The sequence below is a fragment of the Stegodyphus dumicola genome, chromosome 2, assembly GCF_044657685.1.
Source record: "Stegodyphus dumicola isolate Sdum_Otavi_A_Nest chromosome 2, ASM4465768v1".
NCBI classification, from domain to species: Eukaryota; Metazoa; Arthropoda; class Arachnida; order Araneae; family Eresidae; genus Stegodyphus; species Stegodyphus dumicola.
Genome location: NC_140769.1, coordinates 247,007,175 through 247,023,304, shown reverse-complemented (window position 1 = coordinate 247,023,304; position 16,130 = coordinate 247,007,175). Strand labels below are relative to the sequence as shown.

The following is a 16,130-nucleotide window of genomic DNA, read 5'->3' as shown; positions in this document are numbered from 1 at the left end:
TAATACTTTCGGACAATTTGTATTACGTTCACTGTTAATATTCATTTTTATGAGGAATGCTAATTAACGGGTATAAATGACAGAAAAATGTTTGTCATTTAAAAATTTTATTGTTTTATGAGTCACATATGAACACAACAAATAAATTTACGTAATCATGCGAAACTCAGTATCTTATACAATACAAAACAACTTCAGTAATCTGGTCTAACAGAGGCAACATCCCATTCGATACTCATATTTCATTTTTTATATAAATTAATGCAAATTAATGTATAATTAAATACAAACATATATTTCATTTATTTATTTATTTATTATTTTTGTTTATTAGCCCAAAGGAGCGTTAACCCAGAAGTAGTGTTATTCTCAAAACAGCATTTTGCGTTGAATCGCTATAAAATACTGAATCACTTTGCAAATTGTTGCCACCAAATATTATAGCCCTGCATTATATTCCAGCCTTCCCAAGCTTCGAGACCCAGACCACCCGATAGCTAGCTGGACGTGCTTCCTGTTACACCACGAAGTCAGTTAGTAAAAGGGGACAAAATACCTTACATTCTTCCCCACTTAAAGGGCGACTCGTGAGTAGAGGACATGATCGGGAAATCTTGGAGGTGACGAATTATCGGTCTCCTCTCTGCAGAGGTTCGAGCGCCACTGTAGGATCATTAGACTTGCCAAAGCAAGACACATGATAAATAGGCAATGCCTTTGCCGAGATTCAGACTCTGATTGCTACCCAGATGCTATCATCTTCCAATTAGATTACGAAGCAGGTAGGTGACAGGTGACGGAGGACGGGGACATAGGTAAACAGGCATATGTCCCACGCCCTCCACTGTCTCGAAGCAGCAACTCCCTAACGCTGCACCGGGAGTTTACATGGCCATACAGGGGCTAGGTGTCAAGTAGATGTTACATAGGACGTTGTTTATAAGACAAAGTAACTTAAAAGAATATGAAGGATAGCATTAAAACGCTAAAATACAGATATAAGCTAAAACACATAGATACACAAAAATAAACATAAAAACACACTCATAATTACATAACATAAAGACATAAAAACACACACGAGAATACATAACATGACACATAGAATACATACGGAAACACATAGAGCACATAAATGCAAATATTGCACACATAGGAAACATATCAGACATAGTAAGGTGTGCGTAAAGCAGAAGCGCTATGCGGAAATATGCTCAATACCCATAATAAATAATGTACATACTTTCATTAGATGCGTGTGTTGCATGATTTATATATGTTTCGTTGCGTACATTACATTGCTGCATTGTACGGGTATTATGCATTTCGATCTGCGATAATTACAGGAAGGATTCATGGTTACATTAGAGACATACAATACATTGGATAAATACACTACATTAGGAACATACGTTACTTCATTAGAGACTTGCATTACATTATTTTCATATATGTTACGGTGCATACTCTACATTGGGTACATTGTACGAATTTTATGCATTTCGATCTTGTATAGTTACAGTTATACAATTCTGGAAGGCTTCATGGTTACATTAGAGACATACGATACATTAGATGAATACTCTACATTAGGAACATACATTACTTGATTAGAGACTTGCATTGCATTATTTACATATATGTTACGGTGCATACACTACATTGGGTACATTGTACGAATTTTATGCATTTCGATCTTGTATAGTTACAGTTATACAATTCTGGAAGGATTCATGCTTACATTAGAGACATACGATACATTAGATGAATACACTACATTAGGAACATACATTACTTCATTAGGGACTTGCATTACATTATTTACATATATGTTACGGTGCAAACACTACATTGGGTACATTGTACGAATTTTATGCATTTCGATCTTGTGCAGTTACAGTTATACAATTCTGGAAGGATTCATGGTTACATTAGAGACATACGATACATTAGATGAATACACTACATTAGGAACATACATTACTTCATTAGAGTCTTGCATTGCATTATTTACATATATGTTACGGTGCATACACTACATTGGGTACATTGGACGAATTTTATGCATTTCGATCTTGTGCAGTTACAGTTATACAATTCTGGAAGGATTCATGGTTACGGTACATTAGATGAATACTCTACATTAGGAACATACATTACTTCATTAGAGACTTGCATTACATTACTTACATACGTTACGGTGTAAATACATTACTTTACATTTGGTACTACGAAGCAGGCAGTAAGGAAGGAAAAAATACCTTACACAGCTACTGCAAAATATGTGCTCTGTGAGTGTAATGTACTGCAACTACGAAAAGAATTCGGCAGGCAAATTTCTCTAAAGTTTGAACATGCTAGTATCTATTTGTGCATGTCAGTATGTAAAGTATTCGCAAGATAATACTGCTTTATGAAGGTAATACAATGTTATCTACGATCTAAAATGATACAGGAAATTAAAAGGGAAAAATATCTAAAAAGGAAAAAACTAAGGAAAGGAAAACAAAAGTCCCTTCAATATAGTTCCGAAGGCACAAGACAAATTTTATATTAATTGATTAAAAGTAATTTTGAAAAGCTATCAGGCTATGCATTTTAAAGTAATTTACAGCAAAATTTGAAACTTTTATATTTTATATTTCGGCCAAAGGGGCGTTTTTTTAACCTTTTGTGATATAGCTTTACTTATTAAATATCATGTTCTTAGCACTTAAAACACATAAAATCAATAGCAATATCACAAAATATTTAAAAACAGAAAAATTTTTAGAACGTCGGATAGACAGTCTCGCGCTGGAGATAAAAATGTTCTTTCTGTACAGTGTTGCCATTGCTTTGAAATCGTTGAGTTTGTTAATCGAAAATTCGTTAAAGTTTTTTAAAATATGAAATAGATAATAAAACAAATTCGAAATTCAAAATTCGGGTGTTCAGATGCCCCTGTTTGGGTGGAGGATTACGTTATTCAGAATTTGATGACTGCACGTATTATCGTTTTTCTCACAATGTGAGAAATATACATACATTCATTTTTTAATTTCTTTAACTGCAATACAGAGCGATAATATTTGGTGGCAATAATTTAAAAAGTGTTTCGCCGTTTATAAAGAAACGCCACAAAATGCCGGTTTGAGACTAATAGCCCTTCTGGGCTATCGCCTCTTTGGGCTAATAATCTTCTAGAATCAAGAAAATGTAGATTAAAATTGTGTTTGTGTTAGCTCTTTCCGCCGTATTTTATAATCCTACATGCTGAAATAAGTATGTTGTAATTGGGAATTAAGTGAAAATAAGCTTAGAATTTTAGATTTGTTTCATTGAAATTCTTATGCACCTTAAATAATGCTTCAAAATCAGTTTTTCAATATGTTTGTAATTTATATGTTGATGAAAAACTAAATCACCTATAAAACTTTAGAATACAAAAAAATATTATGCACATACATATATTTCTTATGCTGATAAATTATGTAATATTTTAAATAAGCAGTGGAAAAACATTTTTAGATGATTTCATGAATGGAATAAATGAAATTAAAACTATAGATAAACAACATACAGTTGAAACATTTATGAATGGGTTGGCAACCCATCCATAAATGTTTCAACTGTATGTTGTTTATCTATAGTTATAACTATAGTTTATCTATAGTTATCTATAGTTAATATTTTAAATAAGCAGTGGAAAAACATTTTTTAGATGATTTCATGAATGGAATAAATGAAATTAAAACTATAGATAAACAACATACAGTTGAAACATTTATGGATGGGTTGGCAAGCAGACAAATTTTCCCCCTTGTTCTAAACATACAGAAGATCTGATGCCTTATATAAAGAGAAATAGAAGAAATCAAAATAAAGGAAATTCTGAGATATATCTAATCACATTAATTAATTCTACTTAAACTGACTCAAAACTGTTTTTCAGTTGATGAATTAATTTCGATTAGAGTTTTCTATGTCACGAAAATCCATTATTTTTTTAATTCATCGTATTAATTTTATTCTTGATTATCTAAAAGTTTTTATTCATGTCATTTTAAAAATCTGATTTTGTGCTTTCTTTTTTCTTAACAGATGGCGCTACGTGCCCAGTTGTTTTTTACGAAGTAACCAGTGCGTCTGCGCGTAATAATTTGATTCTGAAGAAGGAAGACAGCTGCTTTGTCTTTCGAAAAAATACTGAGCTTTTTTTAAATATTACAAGCGCTAAACGGAAGGTACAGTATTAGTAGCATTTAAAAAACTTCTCTTAGCAAAGAAGAAGATAGCTTATGATAGCCCCAGAGTTCAAGGACAAAAACAACAAACATTTTGTAAACAAGTGCAAGGTGCTTTAACTAATTTGCGTTAAATGATAAGTCAGCATCCCATAACTGTATGATAAAAGTTATACCAAAATGAATCATGCCGAATTATAATTTCTCATCAAGTTGTGGAAATTATTTTTAAATTAAAAACTTTTTTTTCATAAGTGTTTAACCCACACACTTAAAATGTTGTTTCTGGTGTTATTTTGATTGGCAGATAAATAGATCTGCTCCTAAAGGAGTCTGACTTTCAAGAGTCCATTCTTCTTTCTTGATAACGCTGCTTCAGGTTGCCATTCTGAAAAAAGTAAATAAAGGAGTACTTGACAGAAAGCCAACGTCTTCTTTTCTTTCGTACTTCATAACTGAAGTATTACACTGCTGAAACACAAAAGCTGATAAACAAGATTAAGATTCACCTCCGTTCTAGAGAAAACGTTGAGGAATTATAAACAAGTCGCCTATTTTTCATGATGAGGCTTTTATTAAAGACATGCAAAAGTGAAACTGTCATCTAAATTAAAGCAACCAAAAAAAAAAAAAAGGAATTAATTTTTTTAGTAAGCCCGAATAATTACATAATTCACTATTAGGAATTATCTGAATTAATTCTTTTTTACTTAGAAATGGTTATATCTTTTATTTAAAAATTAATTATTTCAGTTTTTGAAATTTATTATTGATTCGTTCTATTAATCAAAATTCATTTCAGCTCTCCTTCGTTGTATTGCAACGAAGAAAAATACAATGGAAGAGTTTAATGATAACATATTACAGTGTACGCCAAAATATCTGGTTGTCTGAAAATTTATGACGCATTTTTCGTTGTTCTTCAAAGGTTCTTTATATACCACGAAAGAAATTTTAAAGAGAGCGAAACAAGTGAAAACCTCAGGGCACACGATCAGGAGGTTATGATATGCGTGGCAATGCTTTTCATCCAAACTCGATTAACTTTTGGCAGGAGATGAAATTTGCGTGTTATCTCGTATTATCGGGATGAAATGCAGTTCCTCCACGATTAATGAGTTCTAGAAGTTTCTGGAAGGTGGGTTCGTTCAAATTGTCCATTTGGCGACAACACGCATTCGATTTGTTGGCTCGTTGGTAGGAGCTTGGAACAAGACCGTACACAAGTTTGATCACCTTACAAAAATTATTGAGGTTTGGATGAAAAGCGTGGTACTTTTCCATTTCGTCGGCGCAAATCTCGCCAAGCAGACTTTATTGGCGACAACATACAAAAGCCAATAAGTAAAAAGAATAAATTTATAAAAAGACGTTAATTTAAGAATTTACTATGCTTTCATGGTTCAACATATCCTGATTCGCCGGTTCATATCACTTCACCCCAAGTGATCTCATCTCACGTAAACTACGTCACAAAAATCTAATTTTCTCAGTAATTATCTACTTTAATTTCACGTTAAATCTTAATTTGGAATATAAGTTTAAATGCAAGAATTATTTTAATTCGTACGAATAGCTTACTCAGAAATTATGTAAAACCGCAGTGCTTTACTTCGCTAGTGCATTCTCGTTAGAATTGTTGAATTTAGCCCTCGACTTTGCCTTTTCTATATTTTCGCCTTCGGGTGAGCGGTGTGATTGCTTCCTAATTGACTTAATTACCGCGAATGGCCTTAAGGCATAAAATTGAACTATCTAGGTAAACATTCTATGTAATTGTATGCCAGTATTGAAAGAAACAATCAATCTAACAAGAAATGGCTGCGACTTGTTTTGAAAGTGAGGCGTCAAAGGTTACCAGCGAGGATATTCTGTTTGGCATCAACTGGCGACTTTATCGTCTGCGCCGGCAAAACGGAAAAGTACCAAAAGTGTTGCCACGCGTATCATACTCGCCTGATCTTGAGCCCTCAGATCTTCACATTGTTTCGCTCTCTTCAAAATTTCTTTCGTCGTATAACATTCAATTCAAACGAGGCCGTAAATCAGCACCTTGTTCAGCTTTTCGCCGACAAAGCCAAGCTGTTTTGTGAATGAAGAATTAACGTAGCTCATTAAAAGAAAGAAAAAAAAATATCAAACAAAGTGGGCAATATATTATTGACTGATCATTGTTCTTTAGATAACTAAAGAACCTTTGATGAACACAGAAAAAATGTGTACACTAATATATCCATTTCATTTTCAGGTTCGTTAGATTAGAAAGTTCTTTTGATGATAGGTTGTAGAGTCTTTAGGTTTTATTGATCCTAGAATGTGAGAAGTGCCCCCGCCAGGACTCGAACTTTGGACCTCCCGAGTACGCCTCGAGAGTGCTTGTAGTTACACAACGAATACTTGCGGAAAGGACCGAGAAAATACCTTATATACTCCTTCTTTTCAAGGGCGTCTGACGATTAGAGAACCCAGTCGCCAAATTCTGGTAGTGAAGAATTATCGTCCACCACCTTTTAGTTCTGGAGCAACTTGTTATTAGGTTTTTTTGAAGTAGAGTGACTACGTTTTTTGAAGCAGGAGATGTGATAAACGTGTAGTACCCTCGTCAGGACTCGAACCCTGGACCTCTCGAATACGCGTCGAGTGTGCTTCCAGTTACACTCAGAAGGCATGTGGAAAGAAGAGAGAAAAAAATTAAAAAAAGTTTCAAAGTTATAAACTTATAAAGTTCCAAATCTTGTCTTTTTTTCAAACAGAAGCAGGTAGTAATGCATACAATAATTAGTTTTGGCAAATAAAAACTAAGTATTATTATTCAAACTAGCGTACTATTCCAAACTGGTACAATAACGGATTGTTAAAATCTCTACATTTAATAAAAGGAAGAGTCTCTCTGTCTGTGTGTGTGAGTTTCGTTAGTGCTGCGCGTAAGTTACGAGACTTAGGGTTCGATATTTGGTACATAAAGGATGCGTCTAGACAAGAACCAGTGCACCTCGAAACGATTTTTTCAAAATTCGAATGAGATTTTTTTTTTTTTTTTTAATTTTAGGTTTTTTCATGAAATCGCATCATTTTGAGACATAATGGGCTAAAGGAACAATGGCACGCAGCCATTGTTGCTGATATATCACTGTTGCCATTGTTACTGTTATCAGCACTGTTGCCACTCGAAAAAATGAGGACGATAATTCTGTGCAGTTTTTAAATTTAATGTTTCTCTTGGATACTGGACGTCTGTCGTGAGAAAAATGACAAAATTGCATCAATTTATATTTGCGTTTTCAGAATTTTTTTCTATAAGTTTCTTGAAAGAATTCTTTTTCTAGAAGATTCTTGAACGTATGCCTCAGCCAGCAAGAAAAAAGAAATATTTGAGTACAAGTGAGCAAGTGATAGAGAACGCGGAGATATCCAAAGAAAAAGAATCGGAACGAGAGAGTGGTAGGACTTTTAGAATACCATTCAAGGCAAGGGAAAGGCTCCGAAGAGAGAAACATAAGGCAAAAAAATAATAGGAGCGCTGCCATCCAGATTTTCGACGAAACTCTGTGTTTCAAAAATGGCGGCCATATTGATTTCACCAGAAATCGTGGATAATAGAAATAAATTTACGACTATTATAGACGATTTTAAAAGAAAGAAGTATTAAAGAATGATTAATAAAAATGATTAAGGTTAAAAGGATGTAATTTTAAAAACAGTGCCGAAAAATCTCACCTTTGCTTGGCTTTCCCAAATGTAATCCTTCAGTAATCCATAATCCATCAAAAATCCTCTAAAAAGTTCATACTCTCTTGTTAATTCATTCATAAAATATCTGTTTGGTATGCCTGGCTTTCCCAAACTTTTACGCTTGTTTGAAAATTCCCATTTTAAATTTTCCTTTAAAATCTCTTGATACTTATTTACAACATCACTAACAGCAGCAGGTTTAGAGCAATCCATAACTAAATACAAAAATCTGATCTCCAAAACAGTATTCTCCACAATATCTGAGTGTTAAACACTCGCCGAAAATAGTGTTACGAATTTTGTGTTTAGATAGTTAATTTTAGTACAATTCTAATTAAAAAATGTTGTATTTCCGCGTGCAATGCGGCGCGAGATAAATTTTAAGAGAAGGTATGCCGTAAACGTAAGAATACAGGGGCACGTGCATTTAACTATGGATATCTCGGTAATTTGTATTGAAATTGAATAAATGTAACTGACTACTGTATTAGCTCTAACCGTAATTCCATCCTCTTGTTTACATTGCGTTTGACGAATAGTATGGGTTACTACATCATATCATTTATCGCCGCTCTTGGCGATATTTTTTGGTTAAAATTCTGGGTGGGCTATACTGAAGCTGTGCCGTAGAAAATAACAAAAATGAGCAAGCAGGTCAGTAATTACTTATGCTTGTAAATAGTGCAGAATACTAACAAGCAAATAAATTCAAATCTAAGTTCATATTCAAATCATGGGTTTTCTGATGAAACTTTTTGATAAATGCTATCACGAACTATTTAATCGCGCAGTGTGTTGGCCATCAAACTGATGGCGAATATATATTAAGAAAAAAAGAAGGTCAAAGCCGTCAATAAGAGGTCACGCGAAACGCGCGATGCGAAAGCTCATGCCATCTCGGAAAACATTGCTTAGAACAAAACAACTTTCGATAAGGTTCCAGAAATCTTTCTCTGCGACATCAGATAGTGAAACGAGCCCCCAAATATTTTCATATTTATCCAATAGAAAAAGAGAATGTTGGTGCTGTATAATCATATCGCAATCAGCTGACGTAGTTTAAAGGGGGGGGATAAGAAAGCAGAGCCTTTTAACTCATGATTCAGGTGGGGAGGAAAAGGGATAAATACGATCTCGCGATCCTCAAGTGGCGTAAATAAGATAAGAAGTGGTGTTATGAAATTTGAAAAAGAATTTACGCTGGTCTATAGCAGTTGACAGCTTAGATTCTATGTTCTACATGTTATTTACCTATATGTAAATGGAACCGGATACACTAAGCGACGAGAATGTTTTTCGTCACATTATCGCTCGCCGAATGGGGGCAAGTAAGGGGAATATGCGAGAGATGATGATAAAGATATACAGCTGCAAGGCAGAGAAAGTCAGCGACAGGAAAAAAGGCTGTAGACAAACACTCATAGAAACTTTATGAGGTTTTACTTGATCTGAAACTAATGATGAGTCCAAAACCTCTAAGGCTGCCATCACACATCCATTCGTTTAGGACCAAGAACTGTTTCAAACAATTTTTCTACTTGCTTTACCACTAAAAGAAAGACGCAAGAATTATTCTTTCCTTTCAATAAATAAATAAATAAATAAATAAAATAAATAAATAAATATAATTGTAAGTTCGTTTTCAGCAACCAATCAGCTTTCAGAATCGAGTCCCCCCATCATCAACCATCATTTGCAATGGTGAACAAATTTCTCATTCATATGGCACCCACCTGAAGTAATTCCTGGTGATTGTCTGTTTTATGTCATGACACAAAGCAGAAAAGTTGTTCTTTTGAAATGTTTTGAATGTGTGATAAGACCTAACAAACGTGAAGCGAATTATGGCTGTATCTGAAAGTAACTAAAGTCTTGGGAAAGTTTAAACAACCTTTTTATTTAAACAGACTTTAGGACAGGTGTTATCAACCAGGACGAAATTTGCTTCAGGTGGAAACGCGGCAAAGTAGGCCAGAAACACATTCTCTGTTACAATCCAAAAACGTCATTTCAAATAATAGCTAAATCATTCTGGTGAGAAAACGTGAAGAAGTTATAGTAAAGGCTGAAATTATAGATAACTGATTAGTTTAAATAATAACGTTACAACTTTCAAAATTTGGCTCATCAAGCAAATTAGACGAAGGAGATATAGATGCTCCAAAAAAAAAAAAAACACTATATGGTACCGTTGGAATATTTGGAACAATAAATGGAATATTTTTAACAAGTCCTGAAGACCGTTTCTTTGTGATACTTTCATTACCTTCAAAACGGAACAGAGCATTCAGATTAACACAAAGGAATATGGAGTTCTCTTGCCAAAACCATTTCGTCAGAGATATCTTTCTTGTAATACCTATTTCCGAAGACAGAGGACACTTAAAAATGTTGAACGGCGGTACTTCGGGAAATTGGCTGTTTGCTAGACCACGTGGCAAATAAATGCATACAGCATAACACAAAGGTTTAAAAATTTTGAAAAGAATACACTTAAAGACGTATACAACGTTACAATGGAAAGACTAAGCTATGCATTTTTTAACGTCAAAAAGAAATAAATACGATTCTTAATGAAACTTTTAACACAATTTCCTATCAATCAATAGATTTCATTTTTGATCCTGGTAGATAGAAGATAAAATTTCAAAATGTTCTATATGTAATGAATACCAGAACCAAAACGTAAGAGAGCCTATGATACCACATGAAATTCCCAATTTACCTTCGTATAAAGTTGCGACAGATTTACAGTGGATGGACAAAAATATGGAAACACCTTGTGAAATGCATGTTTGAAAAGAAAGATTGATTTTAATGAAATATGTAGGTGGCGCTGGCGTTTTTGACTACTGACGCCACCTATACAACTTCGTAAATGTGCTAAACAGTTCAGTTGTTGTCGGAGTACTGTTATGTGAGGTTGTCATTGCATTATGTCAGAGTTAACAGACTTCGAACGTAGGCAAATTGTTGGAGCACGTATGGTAGGTGCTTCCGTAAGCAAGGTAGCCGAGGTGTTTAGTGTTTCAAGAGGTACTGTATCGAAGATTTATTCCGCATATTTGAAAAGCGGAAAAACATCATCTGCTAAATCACAGCGCGGACGAAAGTGTGTCCTGAGTGATCGTGACAGACGATCATTAAGATCAATTGTGACGAAAAATAAGAAGACCACAGCTGTAAAAGTTACTGCCGAAATGAATGTTGTGTTACCGAACCCTGTGAGTACCAAAACAATTAGAAGGGAGCTTCATAAACAGGGAATTGCTGGCCGTGCTGCAATTGAGAAGCCACTCATCAGTGATGCTAATGCCCGTAACAGAAAAAGGTGGTGTTTAAGTCATAAAGCCTGGACTATAGAGCAGTGGAAGCGAGTAATATGGTCTGACGAGTCTTCTTTCACATTGTTTCCCCACTTCTGGCCGAGTTTACGTCTGGAGAACGCCATCTCAAGCCTGTAATACAGACTGCTTGTTGCCAAAAGTGAAACATGGCGGGGGTTCTGTTATGGTTTGGGCAGCCGTATCGTGGTTCTCTGCCAGCCCCATGATAACTGTGTCAGGGCACATGACTGCCAAGACTTATGTGAACATTTTGGCCGATCGAGTTCATCCCATGATACAAACTTTGTTCCCCGATGGTGATGGTGTCTTCCAAGACGACAAAGCCCCTGTTCACACAGCTCACATTGTCCAGGACTGGTTTTCTGAGCACGAGGATGAGTTGTCCCATCTCCCCTGGCCACCACAGTCACCAGACCTGAATATTATCGAACCTTTGTGGTCTACATTGGAACGGAAAGTGCGTTCTCGTTATCCACCGCCAACATCGTTATCTGAACTTGCCACCGTTTTGCAGGAAGAATGGTATAATATTCCCTTGGCAAACATACAGGAACTGTATTTATTCATTCCGAGAAGACTGCAAGCTGTTTTGGATGCCAGCGGTTTTCCTACACCATATTAAGCAGCAAAGAAACATGTTTTTTGAAAGGTGTTTCCATATTTTTGTCCAACCTCTGTATTTGAGATTAACAAAGATGTATATTTATTAATTGTAGATTACTATTCCAACTTTTTTGAAATCTTCAAACTACCGGATACTCGAAGTCAGACAGTGATCAGTTACACGAAATCTCATTTTGCAAGATACGGTATACCATTGATAGTGATATCTGATAATGGACCTCAGTTTGCAAGTAAGGAATTTGCAAAATTTGCAAAGAAATACCAATTTAAACATACAACAAGCAGTCCATACCATCCACAGTCGAACGGATTAGCAGAGCGTTCAGTACAAACGGCGAAGAAATTGTTAAAGAAAGCTCAAGCAGATCATGCTGATCCTTATCACTCCAACTAATGAGATGCTAGGATCACCAGCTCAACGACTTATGAGTAGAAGAACAAGAACAATTCTTCCTACATCTGAAGAATTACTTAAACCTCAAGTTGTGAAAAATGTAAAAGAAAATATCAACCAAGAAAGAACTAAACAGAAGTCATATTATGATCGTCATACAAAAACATTACCATCGCTAAATAAAGGAGGTTGTGTTCGGGTATATCAAGATAATCGCTGGAAACCAGCAGTTGTAGAAGTGCATAAGACGCCTAGATCATATATACTTAGATCAGGTGGATCAGTATTGAGAAGAAATAGAAAAGATATTAGAGAAAACAGTTCAGCTGTGGATGAGAATATCAGAGGAACAGAACAAGGAGTTAATACACAGAAAACAGATGTAAAAGGATATGATTCCAGATATTCTCAAGGGCAAAGTTTAGAAGATCAATTACCAAACTCTGCTAACTCAAAAACAAGGTACGGTGAGCTAAGAACTAGAAGTGGGCGAGTGATTAGAAAGCCGGCCAGATATTTGGACTGATTTTAGGCTGTTAAAACTTTTGAACTCTTTAAAAAAACGGAAGATGTAATATTTAATAATTTGTAAATAGTAACATTTAATATTTAGTAATTTATAATTGGCAACACTTTGGATACAGATTTGAAAATAGAACTATGCTGGTATTGCAGCTCTCTGTGATTATACATTTTAAGATTGTAAATAAATAGTTTTTAAAAGCTAAAAGTGTACCCTCATAATTTTATACCCACCAGATGAGGGAGTTGCAGTTAAAGCAAAATTTATAAGTTCTATGTACTCCTGTAAAGCAAATGCATGAAAACATAGCAATATGAAAGAAATTATTTCATTCTTTCCCAGCAAAAACCAATTCGTAAATAATTTTTTATTGCCGAACCAGGAAACTAAAACTTTTGACACTTCAGGTTAATATGTAAGACGTCATTATTTAAATTTAATATTCATTTAATATTTCCTATTTAATATTAAATTCAACACCATTTTCTGAATATTAATAAAAGAATTAATGTGGCAATAATATATTGTGTCAATTATACTAATCTGAAACAAAAAAGTGCCAACAGCGCCTATTTATTTAAAATGCTAACATTAACGAACAATTTTCGACAGGCAATGACGTCACATGCAATCGCGTACTTTCTTCAATGTCAGAATATGATCTTATATAATAATAATATGTTTAAAGTTTGGCAATGCTATTTTTGTTTCATATTTTGTAACACTTAAAAATTTTTTATTGACAAACTCTGCGATTTGAAAGCGAGGAGTGGCAACACGTTTCGAAATAAAGCAGATTTTTATCTCCAAAGCGCAAAACTGTTGCCACTCGGAAAAATGAGTGCGAAAATGATCGCTTTCAGAGTTTTTAATTGATATTTCGGCTGATTAAAGTCGTTCGAAGATGATAATGGTCGAAATTGGCTTCGCACGAATTTTTTGGAATCAGAAATAATGTACTTAATGTTTGGCAATGCTATTTTTATTTCATATTTTGTAAAAATCACAAATTTTTTATTAAAAATCTTTACGATTTGAAAGCGAGCAGTGGCAACATGTTTCAAAATAAAGCAGATTTTTAACTCAAGCGTGCGAAACTGTTGCCACTCGAAAGGATGAGGGCGAAACTAAGCGTTTTCAAAGTTTTTAATTAATATCTCCGCTAATTAAAGTCGTACGAATATGAGAATGGTCGAAATGGCTTCCACGAATTTTTGGAATTCAATGAGTACTTTTCTCTAACTTCAACTCCTTGCCGTTCCAGAGGAAATAAGGCCACAAACAAACATACGCGAAAAGATTTTAATAGTATAAATTCTATAGCTGTATTAAGGCCGCAAGTCACCGAAAACAGAAGTCTTAGGAACCTCAAAACTCGTAAAAGTTTTATGCTATGTAAAGTTACCAAAAATGAACTTAATGTGCAATTAATTACACTGAATATATTATTACTCGTAGTTGCACTGCCAAGGAAATGAGACAGAAAGTGATAGAAAAATTAATATTGAAGTTGTCCGCGAAATAAAACTTGCAACGCAAATATGCAACGCTGATGTCACGGATGTAGACAACATGAGACTCTTTCCTGGCAGTAACACAACGGTATTTGATGTATAGGTGTATTGCGGGAAAAGCATGTCTATGACATTGTAAAGAAAAAGTTGAAAATATTGTTACGAAACAATCCGATAGAATTTTTATGCAGATGAGATTCTTACGGATCTCGAGCGCTAGTTGCGAAAGCGATGGGTGCTTCGAACTTTCAGGTGACAGCTTGGATGGTCTGTGCTTTAAAATATCGTTAGCAAAGATCTGATATGCAACTAATATTTGAAACGTGCAGACCTGCGTATTCCCTATTGGTTATTGAAAAATGGATTTTGTAAACTTTTATTAAGGTATCCAAATGTTCACATTCTTTTATTTGTTTCAGATAAAGAAATAGGGAATATTTCTTAGAGGTTTTAAAATTTTGCCGTCGTTATGAAGTTTGCTAGTAACATTTTTCAAAAATAATGAAACACATAAAGCAAATATTAAGAATGTGAAACGTTGTATGTAAAATGAGTCAATGTTTAATTATTTGTAATGTGAAATGTTTATTTTCATTTTAAAAGTTAATGATTATTATCATATGATAAAAGAAGATATTGGTGATGAAATGTGGTAATTGATGATTATTTCAGATGGTCGGTACATATGTCGTTACTTTCGTAGCAAAGGATTATTCACGGCCCACTACCGGCCGAGCGGTAAAAGAAACTGACTGCTGACAGTTCGGTCTGGGGTTTGAGTCACGTAGAACCGGCTGGCTGCATGGGCGTTTTCGTGTTTTTTCCCTCTTGTGTAAAGTCGATACGAGCCAGTTTCCTTTAAAAAGACCTCCATGGGGCACTCCTCGCCTTCCGTGTAGTGCCTAAAGGCGGAACAAGTTAATAAGTATAAAAAAATTGAAAGATTTCAAATTTTGGACTAAAAAAAAAGAATTATTCATCTTCAAGTGCGAAAGTTTTCTCTGTATGGATGAAATATGATAGAGGTAAATGTGTTCTCAATGAAAGTCTTAAAAAATTTTATAATGGTTTCTAGCTACCATATGTATGATGTACCGACACAATGCATGTGCATACACTTTTACCATCTAATATTAAGTTAGGTTTTCGATGAGTCCAGTTTAGAAATGCTGGAAACTATAGAGACCTTCTTTACCATTACAATAAACCCTTGTTAATACGAATCACAAGGGACAGAAAAATCGTGTTAAAATTATTCGTATTAACTATGAGCACAAATTTTATTTTTGAAATAGTTTTTTCTACACCCTAACTATTTATAGTATATACTGCGCCAAAAGAAATAAATAAATTAAATTAAATTAAATTTTAAAAAAAGTGGGACAGTTTTATATCTCCGGTTCTATTGGGCCGATTGACGAAATTCAAATTGATTTTTCATTTCTCGGAAGTGCAATTTAGGATATATATTAGATTTATATACAGCATTGTCTAATATAGGCATTTTGACACAAAATCGGACTTTTTCTGAAATAACATGCCAAATTTTTTCTTCGATTCTATGAGTAAAATTATGCCTAAATATTAAATTTTGTAAAATTTAGTGAGAAATTGAAAGATATATTTTGTCGCAATTTTTTATGTTTGCGCCAAGAACAATTTACTTGGCGAATTTCTTAATCTATGGCAACCTATTTTCCTTTCTTTTTTTTCACTGTGCACGAGCGGGGAAAAAGTCATCATTCACACTTTCAAATAATTTTAACAAAA

The 16,130-nt window shown here is 34.3% G+C and overlaps 1 protein-coding gene across 1 annotated transcript in view; it reads right to left on the bottom strand.

Moving 5' to 3' along the window:
* LOC118193064 (uncharacterized) overlaps nt 1-8,827 on the bottom strand; it is a 226,689-nt gene extending 217,862 nt beyond the window's left edge. The window contains exon 1 of the mRNA XM_035364103.2: nt 7,944-8,827. Within this exon, the coding sequence (XP_035219994.1) occupies nt 7,944-8,171 (228 nt within the window). The 5' untranslated portion in view covers nt 8,172-8,827. The remainder of the gene's footprint in view (nt 1-7,943) is intronic.
* Nucleotides 8,828-16,130: the final 7,303 nt, after the last annotated feature.